General features: G+C 52.1%; 1 protein-coding gene across 1 annotated transcript in view; it reads right to left on the bottom strand.

Annotated features, from left to right (window-relative positions):
• The window catches only part of NMT1 (N-myristoyltransferase 1), a 34196-nt gene continuing 13379 nt past the window's right edge, over positions 1-20817 (bottom strand). Inside the window, exons 4-13 of the mRNA XM_042914882.1 lie at positions 19430-19574; positions 12275-12393; positions 11599-11690; positions 10611-10727; positions 9631-9801; positions 8717-8825; positions 5999-6169; positions 5181-5348; positions 4059-4196; positions 1-3394 (exon numbers count right to left, since the gene is read on the bottom strand). Coding sequence (XP_042770816.1) covers positions 3374-3394; positions 4059-4196; positions 5181-5348; positions 5999-6169; positions 8717-8825; positions 9631-9801; positions 10611-10727; positions 11599-11690; positions 12275-12393; positions 19430-19574 — 1251 coding nt within the window. The 3' untranslated portion in view covers positions 1-3373. The remainder of the gene's footprint in view (positions 3395-4058; positions 4197-5180; positions 5349-5998; positions 6170-8716; positions 8826-9630; positions 9802-10610; positions 10728-11598; positions 11691-12274; positions 12394-19429; positions 19575-20817) is intronic.

Here is a 20817-nt window from a genome sequence, read left to right as displayed (position 1 = left end):
GAGAGGTTTGGTTCAGCTGCTTCCTTTATTAGAAACAAGTGAGATGTAACCAGTGGAACTACAATGCGTTTGGTACTTCCCCGCCCTGGAAACGGATGCCCCTCCCACAGCCCAGAGAAAAGCCCAGACAAAAGTGAAGCTTCCCCCTTCCCTGTTCCCAGATTCGGCACCTTGCCTGCAGTTAGTATTTTTGAGTTTAATTGAATGAGACCGTCTCACACAGCCTCCTGGAGCACAGCCTGTTGGTGGGCCTGCCTTTGCTTTGCGGTGGGGCAAAACCGAAGACGACTCTGGTTCTAGGGCAGGCAGGCCAGGCCACAAGAAGGCTGACCCTGGGTGGGTCGGCACCGGCCAGGGATGTGGCCTCCTGCCCCCTCTCCTAGCCCAACAGTCAGGCCCTCTCCCTCTCCCAGACTGCAGCTCTGTGAAGCTACCCAGGCCTTTGGGTATCTTTTCCGTTGGTTAAATGCTGGTCATCTTTGGGCAAAGAATTCAGACCACAGGGACCCCCACCCCTAGGCTTCAGTGAGCAGCAAGTGAGGGGGGCCATGACAGTTACATGAGAATTGCAGGCAAGGCCTGAATTTCCCACAAACCTGGGTTTTGAGGTGGCTTGGTGTGGGCCAGCCTTCAAACCAAACGTTAGCATCTCTGAAAGTAGGCATGTGGGGGGGAAACAACCCTAGGTACACCTCCATCCGGAACTGAGGCTTCCTTTCTAACCAGCTTTCTCCCCTACAAAGAGGTCGGAGGCCATGGGAATGTGCGAGGGGATCAAATGTAGAGTCAATCCAAAAGCAGGAAGCAAACGTCTGGAAACATGGAGTCCAAAAGCCCAGGGTGGCAGCAGGGTGAGGGCCATCCCTGGGAGAACTTCCAACAACGGCTGCCTGAAGCAGGTCCGAGGTGATGAGCTTGGAGCCCCCACCATCCTGCAAGGCTCCTCGTGAAGAGCCCTGAACCCCAAACAATGCTTCTCTCTGAGCTCTCTGACCAGAAGTCCTGGAAGGGGTTGAGTGAAGAACGTGGGATCTGTCTGGACAAAAAGAGAGACGAACAGCAGGCACCAAGCCGACTCCCACAGACCCGGGAGGCAGTGTGGAGGGCTGGGCAGGGTTCCTACCATGCAGAGTCCAAGGAGCAGGCCACATGGTTTTGCAGGGAGACACGGAGGCCTTTCCCGGAGATCTGTTTCTTCTATAGCAGCCAGGGACTCAGAGTTTCCATTCCAGAACCGGGTTAGCCAAAGCAAAGCTCACTCCAGGGGCTGTTGTGCACCCCAACTTTCAGCGGGCAGCTTGGACCGGGACCTGGCCCAGAGCTGCCCAGGCTTACGACGGGGAACCTTTCCAAGTTCCGGGTCCTGCCCAAGGTAAGAACGAGTCGGGCACTTTGTTCTTTGATATCCTCAGGTGCTCGCACAGGATGAGCTGCTCTGGGACTTGGGGCGCTTTGTGTCTGATGTCTGTGAGGCTGTAAAGGCAAGCCCCGGTCTCTCCGACTCCTCCCGTCTGCGGAATGCAGTGCACATCGTGCTAAGAACAGCAGCTTCTTTGGTCTGGGTATCTTGGAGTCAAGGAGTCAAAAGTCAGCCACGATCGCTGGTGCATGCAGTGGGCAGCACAGGGGCAACGAGGAGAAGGGAGGCCCCTAGAGGCCGCTGACAAAAATGCAACACATCGGAGCGGCGGCAGCAGTTTGCACAGCGGGCAGCGCAGGTGGCGCGGCCCCCAGCCCAAGCACACGATCTCCTCCAGCTCTGGGGACCCTGCCCGGCTAGCCTCTGGCAAACCTCGCCGGAACCCACAGCCTGAAACTCGGCTCCGTTAGCCTGCAGAGCATGGCCTCCTGGCTAAGGCTTCCTTCCCCCTACAAGAAGCCGAGAAGTGCAAGCAGCCAGGAAACCGGCCCACACCACCTCCCGTTTACTTCCTCCTAGAGCAGTTACACAGGCCTGGATGTGGGCTGCTGGCAACTCCACAGCCCAGTCCTCCCCAGGCTACCTGACTGAGCACAACTGAGGAAAGCCTGCACAGCCTCGTGACCCGAGGCTCCATCGCCCTTGGGGAAACTGGCAGCATCAACAGCCATCACCACTACCACAAAAATCCCCAACACATCATCAGAGAAAACCAGATTCAGACAATGGTGACACAAGATCATTTCTGCTGTCAAAATCCAGATCGGTGTCCGGCCACCGCTCCTTGCTACGACTTGCAGGTTGTGCGTCTTGGAAAGGAGCACGAGAGCTGGCTAATGGACTGGAAGGCACAGGCCATGGGCTGGTGGCTGAAGGGCTCTGGGTATCGGCCCCACGCCATCCTTGGCCAGACACCCTAGGGTGGTCAGGGTGCTGGCTCTTCGCTCTAAGATGAGCCGAGCAAGGATTGCACTGGTATGGTCTCCACAAGGTCCCAGATGCTACAAGGAGGTCAAAGGTCCCCTTCAAACTGCCAGTCACCCCAGGCAGTGGAAAATCAATCTCACAGGGGACTCATCCGTATAAAGTTGGCAACAGCTGGCTAAAGAGCCCTTTAAAATCAGTTGGCAGGATGACTTTCCACAGGGAGCAGAGCGAAGGGGGAAGAAGGGACTCCATAAAAGAAATCTGTTTCCACAGATGGTCCCCGCTGCCCAGTTTCAGAATGCAGAAAAGAACCAGCCCCTGCAGGACAGCCTCTGAGTAGGGACAGCCCCACCCAGGACTCCACCTGCAGCCCTGGGAGTTCTGAGCCCTCCTCATGGTCAGCACAGTCCCTCCACCTTACCCTGCCTTCTCGAAGATCAGCATTTCAGCCCATCCAGAAGGGAGACCGGTTAAGATTCCCCACATCCTCTTTCTCCTGCTCCCCTAAGAAAAGTCAATGCCTGCTTTTCAGAACGAAACAATTCACTGTACCAGTATGTGTTTGTCTGGCACTGTCCTTGCATTCTAATTTTGAGGAATGATCTGGATTCAGTTTTTCATTAGAGACCGAGCATCCTTGTACATTTGGAACATGAAAGATATTTAAAATATTTATATATATATAATATATATATATATACTTTTATTATTCACCCGTTAACTCCATAATATGCCAATCACGAGCTAGTTTTCAGCAGTTACATTCCCTTGATCACGGCTGCGTAAGGATGTGATTAATTGGAAAACAGGGAGACCAGAGACACGGCCAGAGGTGACATCGCGCAGCCTACGCCATCGTAATGCAATACAATTGTCAAGTTCAGCGGCGGTTTGGTAAAGCCGGTTCAGTTCTGTTCCCTTTGCCAGGGATTCTCACGTTTGTGAAAGTTGGACCGACAAGTGGTGGGGTTCCATTTTCTGGTTTGAATTCTCAGTGGCTTTATCCAGAATCTCACTGGCAACTGATTACTGTAACACCAGCCCAACCTAGGAGAGCCAACAGGGAGAGGCAGGGTTGAGTTGACAGCCATCCAAAGTCTGCCCCATTTTCCCACCCGATTCAGAAGATCCAAGGGACTGGATCTGCACAGTGCCGCCAGGAGCCGGGAGCCCTCACTCAACTTCCACGAGGGGCTTCGTACATCACCCAGCTCCTTCAAGGAAAGCAACCGCCAGCAACCTGAGCCACACTCGTCATGAGGCCTCCCTCCAGCTGGTCTGTCACGCATTCTGTAAGTGCTGAGGACACCATAGCCCCGGACTGCCCTCTGGAGCCATCAGAGGAAGGGCTGAGGGTCATGCGGGGAATGAGGGCAGTAGCCCAGCACAGGAGACGCCTCAGATCCTCTGACTCTAACCCTCCCAGCTGACCTCAGACAGCTCGACCTGCGGTTCCCTGAAGCGGTCCCGAATGCCCTGCCTCCAGCCAGCCGAGGCGGCTCATCTCGTGGGGAGAGAAGCTGGAGACAGGGTTCCTGCTTTTGTATGGCTCTGGGGCCTGTCCCCTCTGCCACCTTCACACCTGCTGCAGAAAGGGGAATGTGGACTCTGCCGGTCTGGCCCTCAGAGGGAGGAGACTTTCCAGGGCCCGGAACGCCAGCTGACAAGGGCCCAGTCCCGTGGCCCTGTCCTGCTGAAGGAGCGGACGTACCTTCTCTGCCCCCATGCTGGGGCACTTCCAGTTGTAAAGGTAATACTGCAAGTTGCCGTCCCCTATGCCAAACTTGAGCTTCTCCAGAAAGGTTTTGTTCTCCATGAGATCCAGGGCATTGAACACGTCAAACCCTTTCTGCACAGCAGGGAAAAACAAGAACAGGTGAAGAGAGATCAAAGCTGCCTCGCCCTCCTGCCTCCATCATGTCAAAGCCATATGGCACAGGTGGCCAGGACAGCAATCTCCCTTCAGAAGCTCTAACTGCATCCACGTTAAATCCAGACTCCAGCCGGCACCCGCTCTCCATTGGAGGCGCTCAGGACACTCAGAACGCCACCACGCCCGGCCTCTCCTCACTGGCCCTCCGAGTGCACACTCGTGTACTCGGCGTCCGGGTCACTGCTCCTGCCTCCCCCAAACACTAGTCATTGGCACCGTCTTCTCTGGAGACCAAGCCCGGAAGCCCTTCCTCTGAGAAGTTGGCTCCTAGCAGCTGCTCAGCACTCCTGTCTCCCCCTTACTCCCCAGACACCTCAACTACTAGGCCTCAGTGTGCACCTTGTGACTTTAGGGCCGCTGATACACTGCTAGAGAAAGACGCTTCCTAAATCTCACCAAGTTGACCAGAAGTTCTCACGGGGCACAGACTAGACTGGCCACCATCTGGCCGGCCCACGGGGGCCGCTCTCAGTTGGGGCGGGACCCACGACGAAGGACTGACTGACGCTGACCTCTTCGGGTCTTTTTTCTTTCTTTCTTTTTTTTTTTTTTTTAAAAGCCTGGGCCCCTCCCCCCACGTGCTACAGTCAGCCACTCCAATGACTCACCACGACAGGGACCAATCTCCCCATTGCCATGCTGGGGAAGTTGTAAGGAGAACCCCTTTACTCCCGGAGCAGGCCTGGCTGTTCAGGCTCCTTGGGAGCGTCTCCCGTGAGAACGAAACTCACTGAAGTAAATCAGGAGTTCAGTGCCTTCACTTCATGTGGGTCCTCCTAGTTTTGAGCCGCTGGCTGAGGAGTGGTGGGCCCCTTCCTAAGCAGAGCGGGAGGCCAGCTGTGCTCACCACTGCTCCCACTGCCCTTCCCCACACGTGTCCAGGCCCTCCAGTCCGCTCACCATTTTGGCGAGAACAAGGGCGTCGCTCATGAGGTCTAGAAGAGGGGTCTGGGTGTGGACGTTGTAGAAAGAATAAGCAGCCTTTAGACTCTTGTGGGTTGGGTGATTCATAATGGTGGAGGGAAGTGTATAAAAGCTCAGGAAATCTGTCACTTCACCGTTTGCATTCTGCAGGGAAAACAATAAAAGGCAACGTCACGCACGCGCGGTGATCCTGCAGCCTGGGAACAGTGTTTCCTATTGCTTCCGCACCACCCGCAGGCAGCTCTGCCCCCTCAGAACAATGGGGGCACACCGAAACAGCATGTGCAGGCAGGAGACAACACGCTGCCGAGGACACCCGAGGACAGAGCCGGGAGCAAGAGGCAGGCCGGACCAGGGGCTGACCCTGCTGAGCTCTCGCCCTGCCTGCAAACTGTCAGGGACCTCAGGCGGCTCACGCTCCCCCAGACGGTGTCCCTGATGCCTGGCCCGCACCACCTCAAGCCGGACGGCCAGGGAAACGAAGGCTTACCTGAAGAAAAGGGACCAGTTCTCTTCTACTGTGTCACCAGTGGGGACTGGGGGTTGGGATAAAGGAAAGAAGGGCCCGTGCCAAGTCCAGAGGGCACCATTTTAGCAAGTACAAGCTACAACTTCCATTCTTCAGGGAGGACCAAGCAAGGAGGGCCAAGGAAGTCTAGGATGCCAACACCGCCATCAACCGGCTGGGTCTTCAGTCACCGAGTGTGAGAAACCTAGCCACTCGAGGAGGATGCCTCACCCGGGCCCAGAACACTCACCTCCCCACAAAAGAGGGAGTGGCCCTCCCCACTCACCTCCACCACAAAAGTGTCGATGATATTCTCCTGGGGGTAGAACCAGTGCTCCACTTCCTCCTGGCTCATGACCGGTGTGAGGTGGAACTGCTTCAGGTACCTGGTGAGGAGCTGGTGCACTACTGGAATGTCCTTTTTTTCCATTGGTCGCAGTCCAGCTGTCTTGGGAGTCTGGAATGAAGAAAGACGACACAGTTATCAGCTGTGCCGTGAGCATCTTGGCTCCCTCTCAAGTCCTGCAGGAACCGAAAACTTCACAGTCTCCTTTCCTACCCCAACCCTGGATCCCTCCACCCAGGTGCTCAAGAGACAATCCTCAGTCACCCCTGGCGATGGCCCCTCGCTCACGGCCCCACTGCACTCAGGCCCGAGTCCTGCCTTGTCGGGGTCTCTGGCCCTCTCCCTCCTAGTGAAGGCTACCCTCTCTGGCTGAGGCTATCGCTTTGATCGCTCATCCATATGGCCCGGCCACCTGCTTAAGGAAACACAACCCATCACGCCCCTCCCTTGCTCTCAACTCCCTAACACGGAGCACAAGACAGTCCACCCTCTGGATCAGCTGGCAGTTCTGACTGTCCTGTCGTTCCAGCCCAGTGGTTCTTAATGGGGGCAACTGTGCCCCCGGAGGACATCTGACAATACTCTGAGACATTTTCAGTTGGCACAAGGGGGAGGGGCACTACTGGCATCTAGTGGGCAGGAGCCAGGGAAGCTGCTAAACATCTTACAATGAACAAGCCACTCCCCATGACAAAAAATGACCCAGCCCCAAATGTCACCAGTGCTGTGACAGAGCAAAACCCTCATGGATGTGCTGGGGAAGGCCCAGCCCAGTGTTACCCATCAGCCTAGTGGAGCCTTTCTTGGCTCCTTTCCTCCGAACCCTCGCCATCTCCCACTGAACTGTAGCTGATCTCCTCCTGGGCTGGTCTCTCTCCGGCAGACTTAGAGCATGTCACAGACCAGCTTCCAGTCTAGGCCCGGTGGAGCCCGTGGGCCCAGCAGAGTCCACAGCAGACGCCTGCTTTGTCTGTCTGTTCGGACCCTGCACCAGTAGGGCCTCCAGCAGGGCCTGCTGCAAGTTAAACCCTGAAGAAAAGCACCAAACTCCTGGGAGTTCATCTTAAATCAGGATCCCACCCCACAGCTGCTTTTTCTTAAGGAAGGCTTCAGTGGAATGAAGCCATGTGATGCTCCGGAGTAAATACTGGTGCCGACAGAACATCCCCAAAGGCCCAACACACAAAGGTGGGGTCAGCCAAGTCTGAAAGCCGGGGGGAGTTACAGTTTCTGTATCTGGGGGACTGCCTGATACAACTGCTTCCCTGTGTAGAAACTGCTTCTGAAAGAGTTCGAGGATCTCTCCCCACCCAAATTCTCGCTAACCCTGAGGTCTCCAGAGAACACTCACTGACCTCGTTTCTACATGGTGGCTCCCACAAGGACACCTCCAATCCTGCACTGAAAGGGCCTCTCACCCACAGGTGGGGAGATCCAGAGACACCTTCTAGCTACGACACCCCTGTAAGAATGCTCTTTGCCTGCCTAAAACTCAAGACAAGTCTGTCATAATAACAGAAAGACTTCCATCACAGTCCTCCCAAATCTGATCTTTGGGGCAGTATCTAACTGTGCTACACCGTCTCTCAAATCTGGACACTGTCGACCCGGGGCCAGTGCGAGAGGAGCCCAATTCCAGGGTGATTACGCCAGTCTGGTGGCTGACGAATCCAGGCGGGTGCCCCTCTGGTCTGCAGGTGCCCAGTGGCTCTGCTGCCACGGAATGGAAGAGCTCTGTGGGAAGACACGTGGCCTTCAGAGCGGGGGGGGGGGGGATCCTGAAACCACGCACAACTGGGGAGCAAGGAGCAGCATTTCTTTCATTGAGAAACTAGGTAACCTGAGACCCAGAGCAGAAAACCAGCTCACTCAAGGCTGCCTAGTCCTTCACCAGCCAAATTTGGATCGAGATGTGGGTTGGCGGGGGGGGGGGGGGGGCGCAGAGGGGCTGGGATTAGAAATTGAGGCTTACAGGGGCGCCTGGGTGGCTCAGTCGGTTGAGCGTCCGACTTCAGCTCAGGTCATGATCTCACAGTTCATGGGTTTTGAGCCCCACATCGGGCTCTGTGCTGACAGCTCAGAGCCTGGAGCCTGCTTCAGATTCTGTGTCTCCCTCTCTCTTTGCCCCTCTCCTGCTCATGCTCTGTCTCTCTCTCAAAAATAAACATAAAGAAAGAAAGGAAGGAAGGAAGGAAGGAAGGAAGGAAGGAAGGAAGGACGGACGAACGAACTCGAGGCTTCCCTCACAGGCTGGGGTCACCCCTCCTTTCCCTGCCCACCAGATGCTCTAGAGCGTATTCATACTGCGCTCTGGGCTGCGCTGCAGGTCAGTGAGTAGATTCATCTTGCTCTTTATACTTCGCTAAGGCTAAAATCACAGAGGATAGATGTTCTCTGAGCTCATCAACAGATGACAGGGAAGCTAGCCCAGGTGCAGACACAGGAGAACTGAGAAAGCAAAACTAAAATAAAACCCTTGCTACAGACAACAGAAACAGCAGAAGCAGGAGGGTTGGAATCTAGAAACGATGAAGTGGGTCACTTTTCTGATGAGCTCCCGCTCCCATCACCCCGCCAAAGCCTTGCTGCGTTCCTGCCCAGGGCCAGGATCTCCTCGGCCTCTCTTGCCCCTGCCCAGCGCCCCAGGGCACCACTGGCCTCTGGCAGTCGGTAGAGCTTCATGGTACGCTGCATGGTCATATTTCTGCTCAGGTGGGAGAACTTCACTTCAATCAGCTTCCGAGGGTTTAGGGACCGATGCCAGTACCTGTAGGGACACAAATGTCCGGTCCTCAGAGGATTCTGGCAAGTCCCAAGGAGGGCGATGGGATGGAGCTCTCCAGATGGCCAGCAGGTGGCGTGAGAGACCCGTCAAGGCCCCATAAGCGCCAGTGGCGGCGCTGGGCACGCCAACATCCCCCCACCAGTAAGAGCAGACCTGCCACAGCTCTTCCCGGATTTCCTATCTGTCTTTCCTGATTTCAAAAGCCACTTCTCTGTTACAGCAGTTGTCTGGCAAGAGCCACCGTCACTTGTGGAATGAAGTCCATGGAAAGCCTTCTAGGTCTCGGAATGTTTATCCTCCTCCTCCCTCCTCTACTGCCTTCGCCTGCTGTTTCTCTTCTGAATTTGAGGCAGAGACTGTCCCTGGGTCACACGGGGATCCGACATGTCTCTTTGGCCCACATAATATTCAAAACAAAATTGTGCCAACCACCGAACACCTCTGGACATTTACCATCAAAATCCAGACTTGGGCTGGTCCTTAAAAACTAAAGCAAATCCCCAGCGGACTGCCCTCCCTTCTCCAAAAGGCAGGAATCAGTGGGAGCCGAGAATGGCTAAGCCCTCTGGACAGGGCACCCGCTCTCCTGTCTGTGCCCACAACCTCCCCCTTCACTCTTCCGTGCTCCCTACCTGGCTTCCGTGGGCGCCCACCTGCCACCTTATCAGACAGGAGACATGCTCTGGGGCGGGCACCAACTTAGCGCCGGCGCTGCGAGTCTGAAGCACGAGCTCCTCAGCTGGAGTGGGCACGCCCGGACTTCGAGCGCCCTGTAAGAGATCTTTACCTGCAGGTGCCAACAGGCTTTGGTAATACCACGCCGGCAGTGTAAACAGCTTGGAAGATGCCCTCCAGGTGAACTCGCCGGGTTATCTCCCGGATCAGGACCGGAGCCACCCTCTTGGAGCGCAGCTTCTTGTGGACACACAGGAAGTTGATCTCCACCATCTTCTTCTCTCTGGAGACAAAGGGAGAACTCCCAGTGACCAGGCTTTTAATGGGGAAGATACTCCCTCAAGCTCCTGGAGCCACCGTGTAGGGAGGGGGGCCTTCAGCTCAGGCACGCGTCCTGCCACCACCTGCACCCGACAGTGGCACGTGGAGTCCCTCGACCCCGCCGCTGCTCTGCGGCACCAGGCAAGGAACCCACTCCCTTCAAGCAGACCGCGCTTTCCATGGGAGGTGGGGCTCAAGCAAACCCCTTTATCTGAAGGCACCGCCAGGATCTACCTCATGGATCCCCATAGCAGGATGCCCACCTTTAGCTGGCAGGGCACCTCAGAGTAAGTCAAGGGCTATCCGGGAATTTCAAGGGTTCTGACTCCCACTAGAATCCGAGGCCTGTAAGCCCAGAAGACTGCAGCAGATAGTTCTGATGTTTCCAGGGAAAATATGAAGAGCAGAGCTCGGAGGTCCCGTGAGGGTGTGGATGTTGAGTCACACTGGCTCCGGCCTGTTTCTGAAGCTGTTCAAGTGCACCACCCCGTGACGGGTGCAAGCGCAAACACTGAGTCCCTGTGCAGGTAGCACGCTGGTCCTCAGGGTGGACCCCGTTCAGCCCAGGGCACAAATGAGAGAACCAGCAACAACTCAGAGCAAAAGACACGGTTCCTATGATGAATTTCTATCCCCAGGACCTGAGTTCCCTCCCTTCAAGGGATCTTCACCCTTCCTTTTGTGGAAGGTACGTGTATCTTTTCTTCCCTCGCTCCCAGACCAAGCAGGATGGTGGGGATGTGGGGCGCAGGGGGTGGTGCTGGTGCTTACGTGTCATAGATGTGGATGTTTGCTGGGATGGCACTGATGAACCCGACCAGTTTCCGACTTGAGACCACTCGAACCCCGCAGTGCCACTGGGGGAGCCAGCCAGGCGGCCGGAGAGCCCTAGAAGAGAGACAGAGGCCATGGTGCTGCTGACCAGTGGGCTGGGCAGGCTGCTTGGGCTCCAGAGCTGAGTCTGTTCTAAGCTCCTGCTACACCTCCCTGGGGGTAACCAGCTAAATTCTCCACAGGGCCAAGCCCTCCGGGACACACATGGGATTGAGCCAGAGCCCCTTCCTGCAGCTCGGCCCATTTGGCTTACTTACCCACCCAATCCAAGCTGTCACACTAAGGACTTCGCACCCGATCCAATTTCTTTGTGCTCACTCACCATGACAGCTTACGCTGGAGGACGGGCCTCACTGGCTCAGACTCCAGTGGGTCCTGTGGTTGGGAGCAGATCACAGAGAACCCAGAGCTCTGGTCTCCACCTGTCCCCCGGACACCATCACCCCCTCTTTCTGCCTGCCCAGTCTTCCCTTTTCAGGCAGTCATCCCTCTCCATTTCAGCCTCAGGCCTCTACATTCCTGGATACTAAACACGGCCCCAGGAGGCTGGATGGCTCAGCCGGGCAAGGCCATTTTCATATAACCGGGCATGCTCAGCAACTGGATAGAAAAGGACCTTTCTTTCTTTTGAAATCTCAGTAGGTCTCGTCCCTCCTTCCCCTCTTACACAAAGTCACCACACAACACACCAATCTCTTCTGGGTACTGATGCCACAAAGGCCTCCCTCCCCCAGTCACTCTACCTCAAATAAGGTTTGGATTCTTAGCTCCACTGAAAGCAACCCTCTCTCCTTCAGATGTGGGGATTCAAACTAGACACACTAGCTTGCGTCTGAAGGCTGGTTCTTAGCAGGGATGAGAAAGTGGGCCCGCTGCGGTGGCCCTGCCCCACGCCCACCCGAGCCAGGAAGCCCTCACAGCTCACCACAGCAGAAAGTCCGGGGAGTAGTCGAACCGGAACATATTGTCATCATCCTCCACGTAGTTCTCATTCAGGAGGCCATAGAGTTCTTTCAGCTGCAGAGAGACAAGGGGCGGCCTCAGAACCACTCTGCCCGACGTCCTGGGGCTCAAAGCTTTTCGGAGGAACAAGGTAAACTATCGAAAACCACGTTTCATCTCATAAACCCTTTTCACTCCAGGCATGGCACGGACTCTTTTGGAACAAGCACCCCAGCTGTACTAGGAAACTGAGCCACGGAGAAGCAGAGCGGCCGTGACCCAAGTACACAGAGGGGCAAGGCAAGAATGTCAGTGTCAGCCAACTAACCAGCCACGGCGTCGTTACGACAGGGAACAGATGAAAAGAGGAATGAGACAAATGAACACATGGCAGAAGGGTATTACTCTAGGGAGCTACAGAGCTTAACTCTCCACCTGCCCGAGAAGCCGAGGGCTATTTAATGGGGCATCTCAGGCAGGCCCCAGAGGTAAAAGACAGGGGACCGGGGTGGGAGAGGGGTGTGTCTGCTCCGACCTGATTTGATTGGCTCTCAACAGAGTCCTTGAGAAAGTCTTGAGTAGTAGCTGTCTCCGTATGACAGCAGGGCTCACTCAAAGTGGCACTCGATCCACACTGCGGGCTGCCCAGGCCTACTCACCACACCACGGTCCCCCAGGTCCAAGGCATCCCAGGTGAAGCCCTGGGGCAGGGTGTAGGGCTCCTGGCGGATGTTGTCTTTGTCAGGCTCCACGGGGCCATGGGTGTTCACCACTTCTCCTGGAAGAAGAGCGCAGAGCCTCACCCTCTGTCTCCCGGGGGAGGCAAGCGGGGGCTCAGCTTAGACATCGACCGCAGCAAATTCCTCCTGTCCCCAGGAGCCCTCCATCTGAAGAACACTCTGTGCTTGGCAACTGCAGACCATCTTTCCAGCTACCCTTCGTCCCCGACTGAGAGCCAACTCGTGGCAAAGCTTCAGAATAATCACTAAGATCCAAGGTGCTTGGTTTTTTGGAAATTCTTTTAAATCTCCCTTCGGTTACTAAATGACAAACATTTATCTTGACTAATTTGGCTTCCTGCCTCCCGGCTGGTGTAAAAACAACTCTCATGGTCCTGGCTCAGGCCCATCAACCTGGATGGATTTATAAGGAGTTGCAACAAGGCTGCTTTTGTGTCGACAGCAACAATGTACCGGGCCCACTGCTGAACCAGATGATGGCATCGAGGCGCCAGGCTCAATCTTGGCCCTGCCAGCCTTGGCTTTCAGCAACGTGGGCCAGTTAACTGCTGCCGCCAACTTGGCCCCTCAGTGTTTACAGAGTCCTGCGAGTATCTTTAGGCTCAATCACTGAATCCACACAACGCTGCCAGGAAGTTACCCTTGACATGACATCCCCACTCTGGACGGACACCCCTCCTCTGTGGAGTGTGTGGAGAGCGCTTGGGGGTGTCAGACGATACAGGCCTGATACCTGCACGCAGCCCAAATGGACTCATGTGAGACACCTGAACAAATCGACCACTTAATTTTGGCCCTTGGAATTATTTAGTGTCTACAGTTCATAGCTCATTCATAGTCACAATTCATAGCTCATTCATAGTCACAACTGGAAGAAGGCAACGTTTATCGTGCTTTGAAAACTGAGCCTTCAGAAGGGACCCACACTGCTTGCTCCCAGCATCAGGCTCTGTACACGCTAGGCACTCAATTTGGGCTTTTCCTGACTTTCAGACCCCTGGCCCAAACATGTCATTCTAATGTGTAACAGGCAGCTGCAGACCCTCCCTGGTCACGGACCCATGGGGCAGGGATAGCGGAAACGGCCAGCTCAGGCTATGAGCTGAGGACAACACTGTTTGGGACTGACCATCTAACTTTCTCTCACTCAACACATTTCGTGAACAACACCCTGCTTCGGATGTCGCGCACTGGGATACGGCAGGGAAAAGACAAGGTCCCTGTTCCCACGAGATGTCCCATCTTCTGGTGAATATTTCATAAACAAATCATTACCAACACGCTAAGAGTCACAAACTAGAAAGCACAAGCAACAGCGAGGACACATAGCAAGGAAGCGTCCAGCTACCTCCTATTTACATCAGGCTCCCCAGTAGGTTTGCTTGGGAAAGAGGTTATATTTTTCTACCCTAGTTTAGAAACTGGCCTTCTGATTTATTCATAAAGTGGCCCTTGTGAATTAATTGAATATAAGTCAATCTAATTCCAATTCACCACCATGCAAAATTTTGGGAGGCTACAAAGTTGAGGGCTAGACCCTTGGAAAGTACTAAGATTTCTACGCTAGTCTTGTTGAGGTGCTGGTTGATGTTCCCGGCCTTCTATTGAATTTATACCCTTTCCAAAATACATTTAACTCCAGAAACTTTATTTATTTGCGGGAGAGCACAAATTGGGGACAGGGGCAGAGGGAGAGAGAGAATCCCAAGCAGGCTTCACGCCCAGCACAGAGCCCAATGTGGGACCCTGGGATCATGACCTGAGATCATGATCTCAAGAGTTGGGACACTCAACCAACTGAGCGATCCAGGTGCCCCTAACTTCAGAATCTTTTTATTTTTTTCTAAATGATTTCCATGGACAAGATAGTGGTGGTCTTCCCACTGTACTACAATAATCTCAAGGCTAAATCTTTTCAGGGGTACCTGGGTGACTTAGTCGGTTAAGCATCCGATTTTTTTTTTAATGTTTACTTATTTTGAGAGAGAGAGAAAAAGAAAGAGAATGAATGAGCATGCCCGTGCAAGAAGGGGAGGGGCAGAGAGAGGGAGAAAGAACCCTAAGCAGGCTCCCCGTGCTGTCAGCACAGAGCCCGATGGAGGGCTTGAACTCAAGAACCGTGAGATCATGGGGAACCTGGGTGGCTCAGTTGGTTGAGCGTCCAACTCCTGATTTCAGCTCAGGTCATGATCTCATGGGTTTCATAGGCTCGAACCCCACATCGGGCTCTGTGCTGACTCTACAGAGCCTGCTTGGGATATCCGTCCTCTCTCTCCATCCCTCCACAGCTCAAGCTCTGTCTCTCTCAAAATAAATTAAAAACAAAACAAAAAACTTTGAAATAAGTAAAAAAAAAAAAAAAAAAAAAAAAAAGAACCATGAGATCAAGACCTGAACCAAATTCAAGAGTCAGACGCTTAACCAAATGAACCACTCAGGCACCCCAAGTGTCTGACTCTTGATCTTGGGTCATGAGTTCAAGCCCCGCACTGAGCTCCATACTGAGTGTGGAGCTTACTTAAAAAAAATAGGGGCACTTGGATGGCTTACTCGGGTAAGCATCCGGCTTGGGCTCAGGTCACAAACTCACGGCTTGTGAGTTTAAGCCCTGCATCAGGCTCTGTGCTGATGGCACAGAGCCTGTAGCCCGCTTCAGATTAGGTCTCCCTCTCTCTCTTTTGACCCTCCCCGGCTCACGCTCTCTCTCTTGCTCTCTCCCAAAAATAAACATTAAAAAAAAAAAAAAGGCTGAATCTTTTCACTTATGCTGGTTACTAGGCACTCTAAGCAACAAGCATTTCCATTCATCACACTCCTTCATCACATGTTCATGGAGTCCCAGAATGTGCCAGTTCTGGGGTGGGAGCTGATGAATACAACAGCATAGGTCCTCATCATCACGGGCACCTGCCACCCAGCAAGATGAGGGCCCCCGACAATGACAAACCAGTTCTCCCAGGTTGCCTCAAGGCTGTTTGATATCTTCGACACATAGCTGACAAAGCAGAGTTACAGGAAATACTTAGAAAGCTTCACAGTCTAAGGTGCCAATGAAGCGCAGAAGTGGCCATAGGCTCCTGCAATGTTCTCCTGCCAGCCTAGCTTCAAGGCTTCCACCTGCAGGGAGTGACCTATCCTCCAGCTTCTCAGGGCTCTTGACTGCCTCCTGCTGCGTCGGTGTGGAAGGCTGCCTCAGAGCATGCTGGGAGTGCAGCCAATGATCTCTAGACCACCCAAACCAAGTAGCCAACTGAGGGTGCTGGAAACTTTAAAAAAGAAAACGTTGGATTTTCAGAGGGTTTCTTTCTGTACCCTTTCCCCGCAACGTTCTGTCTTCCAACATCAAAGATTCAAAACCACACAATGCAGCAACCGTGAAGGACTCGGAAACAAAGAATGTGAGATCTGGGAGACTTTATCTTATTTTTTTTTTTTTAATTTTTTTTTTTTACATTTATTTATTTTTGATAGAGACAGGGCACAAGTGGGGGAAGGGCAGAGAGAATGAGACACAGAATCCGAAGCAGGCTCCAGGCTCTGAGCTGTCAGCACAGAGCCCGAAGTAGGGCTCAAACTCGCAAACCATGAGATCATGACCTGAGCTAAAGTCAGACGCTTAACCAACAGAGCCACCCAGGCATGCAGAGACTTTATCTTATTTTTAAATGTTTACTCATTTTTGAGAGAGAGAGAGAGAGAGAGCGCGCGAGCTCGTGTGTGAGTGGGACAGGAAGAGAGAGGGGGACAGAGGATCCCAAGAGGGCTCTGAGCTTACAGCAGAGAGCCCCACACGGGGCTCGAACCCACAAACTGCAAGATCGTGACCCAAGCTGAAGTTGGACGCTTAACTGAGCCACCCAGGCACCCCCAAATTTGGGAGACTTTAAACCAAATGAACAGGGCATGGATGAAGGTAAGAGTGGGGAGGCTTCTCTCTCGGAGCCCAGAGAAACTACGTACAAGTCCAAGTCCTCCCGTGGGTAGCTACTTATAAAAACTAATCTAAGGGACACCTGGTTGACTCAGTCAGTAGAGCATGTGGCTCTTGATCTCGGGGTTGTGACTTCTAGCCCCACGTTGGGTGTAAAGATTACTTAAAAATAAAATCTTTAAGGAGCGTCTGGGTGGCTCAGTCAGTTAAGTGTCCACTTTGTTTCAGGTCACGATCTCGTGGTTCGTGAGTTCCAGCCCCATGTCGGGCTCTGTGCTGACAGCTCAGAGCCTGGAGCCTGCTTCAGAGTCTGTGTTTCCCTCTCTCTCTGCCCCTCCCCTGCTCGCACGCTCTCTCCCTCTCGAAAGAATAAACATTAAAAATACATTTTTTAATAAATAAAATCTTAAAACACATTAAATACATAAAAAAAATTAAAACTAACCTAAGAGTGACGAGATTCCAATCCACGGAGATGAGGGGGAAAAGAGAGGGTTCCACATGCCTCTACTACAGTGGGAAAGTGGGGACTTTGAAAAAGTAGAAGGACATGATCTGAAAAGTTTATTTGGGAACAGAGTTATGCTTGTATTTGGGAACACAGAACGGTCACACAGCCCAAAACATGCTATTTAGAAGGCCCTTTGTGGTGAACTTAGGATGGCTGTAAACTTCTCAAGAATTCCAGGTCTCTTCAGTGGAATACAACCTAATCTTACCTCTCCCAACAAGGTGGGGAGTAAACAGTACACTTGATAGGCATGATCACTGGCCCCACCTCAGGGGAAAAAAATCACAGCAAGAAGCTGTAAGTCGCACTACCCTCAGGATACTTGGAAGAACTAGGCTGACATGTCAGCCACACGACCGAACGAAGCCTGTAATGTGGAGCTTTCTGCGGGGCTAACTCACTAAAACAACGGAATCCTTCATTTGGGCCTGACCGTGGACCTGAAAGGCAGACTGGTCAGGTGCTCAGGGCACTGGCCCTTCCCCAGCACCCCACACTGTAGATGGCCCAGAAGGCACACCCAGAAGAAATACAGCTGACCTCGCTCCACCTTCCTGAAAGCGTCAGGAAGCTCTCAGGAGCAAATGTGTGGCTTTCTCGTGAACTTTCTGACAACCCCTGGAGCACTCTCTATATTTACAGGAGGAGAAACTGAGGCAAACAACACAGTGTAACAGGACTAATGAGGAACAGAAGTCCATGGATCTCAATTTACCTCTTTACCGGGTTCCATGTCTATGAAGAATGAAGCTAAGTTACCCATTTGCAAATTCCTAATGAAGAATAAAACCAGACCAAAACCCCCAAGCCCCATCTGAAAACTGGGCCAGGATGCCTGGCAGCCACCACAAAATGCTGTCGTGCATCTCACTCAGAGGCAGAGTGTGCTGCTGTCTGCATTCTTCCTGCTCCTTGGTGGGGAGTAGTCCCTGGGACCCGTTCCTAGTAATGCCCTAGTAACAGCATTGCTGTGATCCAAAGCCTTCTTGGAGGGCTTAGCCAGTGGGCCTGGGGCCTGGCTGCCCTGGGCAGCCTGACAGACAAGCAGGTGGGTCGGGACAGGGTCCTAGAATAACGCCCGCTGCTGATTCACCGCTCCTCACCATCCAGGCAGTGTTTTTGCTTTCCACCCCGAGGGGCACACCTCAGCTTGCTTCTGGATTATGATTACACTGTCCAAGAACTGCATCTGCTCTAGAGTAGTTTCTGAAACTTCCAAAGTGGACACAAATCCCCTGCAGGTTCGGACTCCACAGGTCTGGGGTGAGGCCTCAGAGTCTGCATGTCTATAAGCTTTTAAGCAATGCCCACTCTGCTGGCCTGAGGATCACACTTTGAGTAGCACCTCCCCGTGTCGCATACTTCCCACCTCTGGAATAGATAATCCCCGTTATCCATTCCAGCTGCCCCTTTCCCCTCTCCCCTCTCCAGTCTCTGGCGCTACCCTGCCCCTGCCCCCTCCTCCAGACCAAACATCCTGGAGGCGATCAGTACATGCACAACCTGAAGGCCACTTACATTTGGTATCTGAACCCATGTTTTTTCAACATACTTACTTTCTCAGTCACAGAGAAAATAGAAATCGGGCCCCGAATTGTGATGTAACCACTCCAGAAACTTTTTGTCAAACAGCAGCATCTGAAGTTAGCCATCAACGTTAGCTGTGGCTTGGTCTCAGCAGGAATCTCTAACTCGCCTGTTATGTCATCTCTTTACATTTTCTGCCTGTCCCACCCCTTTCAGAGTTCAGTATAGCTGTTTTAAAGAGTGCCAACCAAACCTGCACAGGGTATTTCCAGGGGTTGAACAATTGTGGTTAAGCAAATGTCAAATTTACCTGCAGTCGGTAAGCGTGCACTGGCTGACAAAGGGAAGAGGCTGGGGACTCAGCCCAACCCAGGATGAGACATCTGCCCAGATAAACAAGACAGCCCCTCCGTAAAACTCTTTGTGGGAAGACAGACCCATAGGCACACATCTCCACTGACCGTGTGCCAATATACTGTTTTTCTTTGTGACTTACAGTAGATGACGATGGACTAAAAGAATCAGTATTTGTTCTCAACATGAACTCCTGTGAAATAGTAAGGTCCCTGAACATTAGTCTTTTCCATTCCTTTTTTTTTTAAGTAGGCTCCAAACCAGGGATGCCTGGTTAAGTGCCTGTCAAGCGTCTGACTTCAGCCCAGGTCATGATCTCATGGTTTGTGAGTTCGAGCCCCGAGTAAGGCTCTCTGCTGTCAGCACAGACCCTTCTTCAGATCCTCTGTCCCCTCCTTCCCCCTCTGGCCCTCCCCTGCTTGTGCTTGCTCTCTCAAAAATAAATAAACATTAAAAAAAAAAAAAAAAAAGGTAGGCTCCACACCCAGCGTGGAGCCCAACTTGGGGCTTGAACTCACGAATGACCCTAAGATCAAGACCTGAGCTAAAATCAAGAGTAGGATGCTTAACCGAATAAGCCAGCCAGGCACCCCTAGTCATTTCTATACTACATTTTAAAGACCACCTTCTAAAAATAACCACGAAGGAAGTCCAGGACTCTACTGTCCTCCCTCACAGATTCAGCAAGGCATCCTAAGCACGGCTAAGATACATCCCTCGCCCTCACCAGGGGAAGAAAGCACATACATACCCAGTTTGGGGACAGGCTGTGTGTCCCAGAACTGGTAGCTTCGCTTGCTAGCCTCCTCCATGGTTTTGGCAGGTCCCTGACCCACTGAAAACAGTTCAATGGCTTTCTGTATTTCCTGGATCCTCTCTGCTGGCAAAGAGTTCATCTGGACAAGACAAAGTTGGGGAGAGAAAAGGCCCATTATGTTAACAAGCACTTTTGATTAATCACTAATTCAGTAGTTAAGGGGTGCAACTCAAGGAAGGGGCGTGGTTCCTCCATCCCAATCCCAGAGGTCAGGTGTCATACGACAACTGGGAAAAGAGTGGTTGGCGATGGGCTATTTGAAAGGTGGGTGCTTCCCACTGGGTTTCTCCTTCTTGGTCTCATGATGTCTGATGGCAAAAGGAATACGTGCTCAGTGTCAAATTTCAAACACTGCAGAAATGTGTAAAACATACAGAAAGTAAAAAACCAACAATCCCACCCCTTAAATATAATCCTTGTCATCAACAGTCTTAATTTAGGAGGTAGGGTGAAAAGAGGCAAATATAATTTCAGGCTTTTTTGCATGCAGGCTCCACACACACACACACACACACACACACACACACACACACACATACATTTTCAAAAACTAGAACTGGATCATATGGTATTATTCTACAAGCTGTTCTTTAAACACTATGTCTTAGAGACCCTTCCATGTGGACACATAGACCTGCTTATTCTAACAACTGAGTCCACTTTGTGCCCGGACCATAGTATATTCAGTGAGTCTCTCACCGATGGGCATTTCTGTGGTTTTATTCTTCAGCTTTACACACAATGCTGTAATGAACCTTCTTGTACATCTATTTTTGTTCACTGGGATACATATTTCTGTAGGAGAAAGCCTAAGAAAAAGGCGTGCTGGGTCAAAGGATATGCACGTTTGAAATTATATATCATCAACTTGCTCTCTAAAAACAGAGTATCAACCAACAGCGCAATGAACAGTGTGTTCATTTAACTAATATCAATTAATAACCAAGTGAGCACATGTTTCTCCTTACCCTCATCATAAGATTTGCCAAATCTTAAAACTCTACCAATCTAGGAGAAAAAAAAATATTGCTTTAATTTTCTTTCATTCATTGTGAATTTAACCATCTTTTCATACAGTGATGGAACAGTTTTAATTTTGTAAACTGCCTACTCATTTCATTAGTTTAAACTGGTTCATGTATTACAAATATTTTTCCAGCCTGTTGTTTATCTTTTTAACTTTTACAGAAAAGTTTTAAATTTGTCAATTTTTCTCTTATGGTTTCTGGGTCTTATGTCAGGCTTACGATGATATAAAAATACTCATAATTTCTTCTGATATTTTTACTTTACTGTTTTCTTTTCCCATTTAGATAGAGGAC

The sequence above is a fragment of the Panthera leo genome, chromosome E1 (assembly GCF_018350215.1).
Source record: "Panthera leo isolate Ple1 chromosome E1, P.leo_Ple1_pat1.1, whole genome shotgun sequence".
Taxonomy (NCBI): Eukaryota; Metazoa; Chordata; class Mammalia; order Carnivora; family Felidae; genus Panthera; species Panthera leo.
This window is presented reverse-complemented; position numbering and strand designations above follow the sequence as displayed.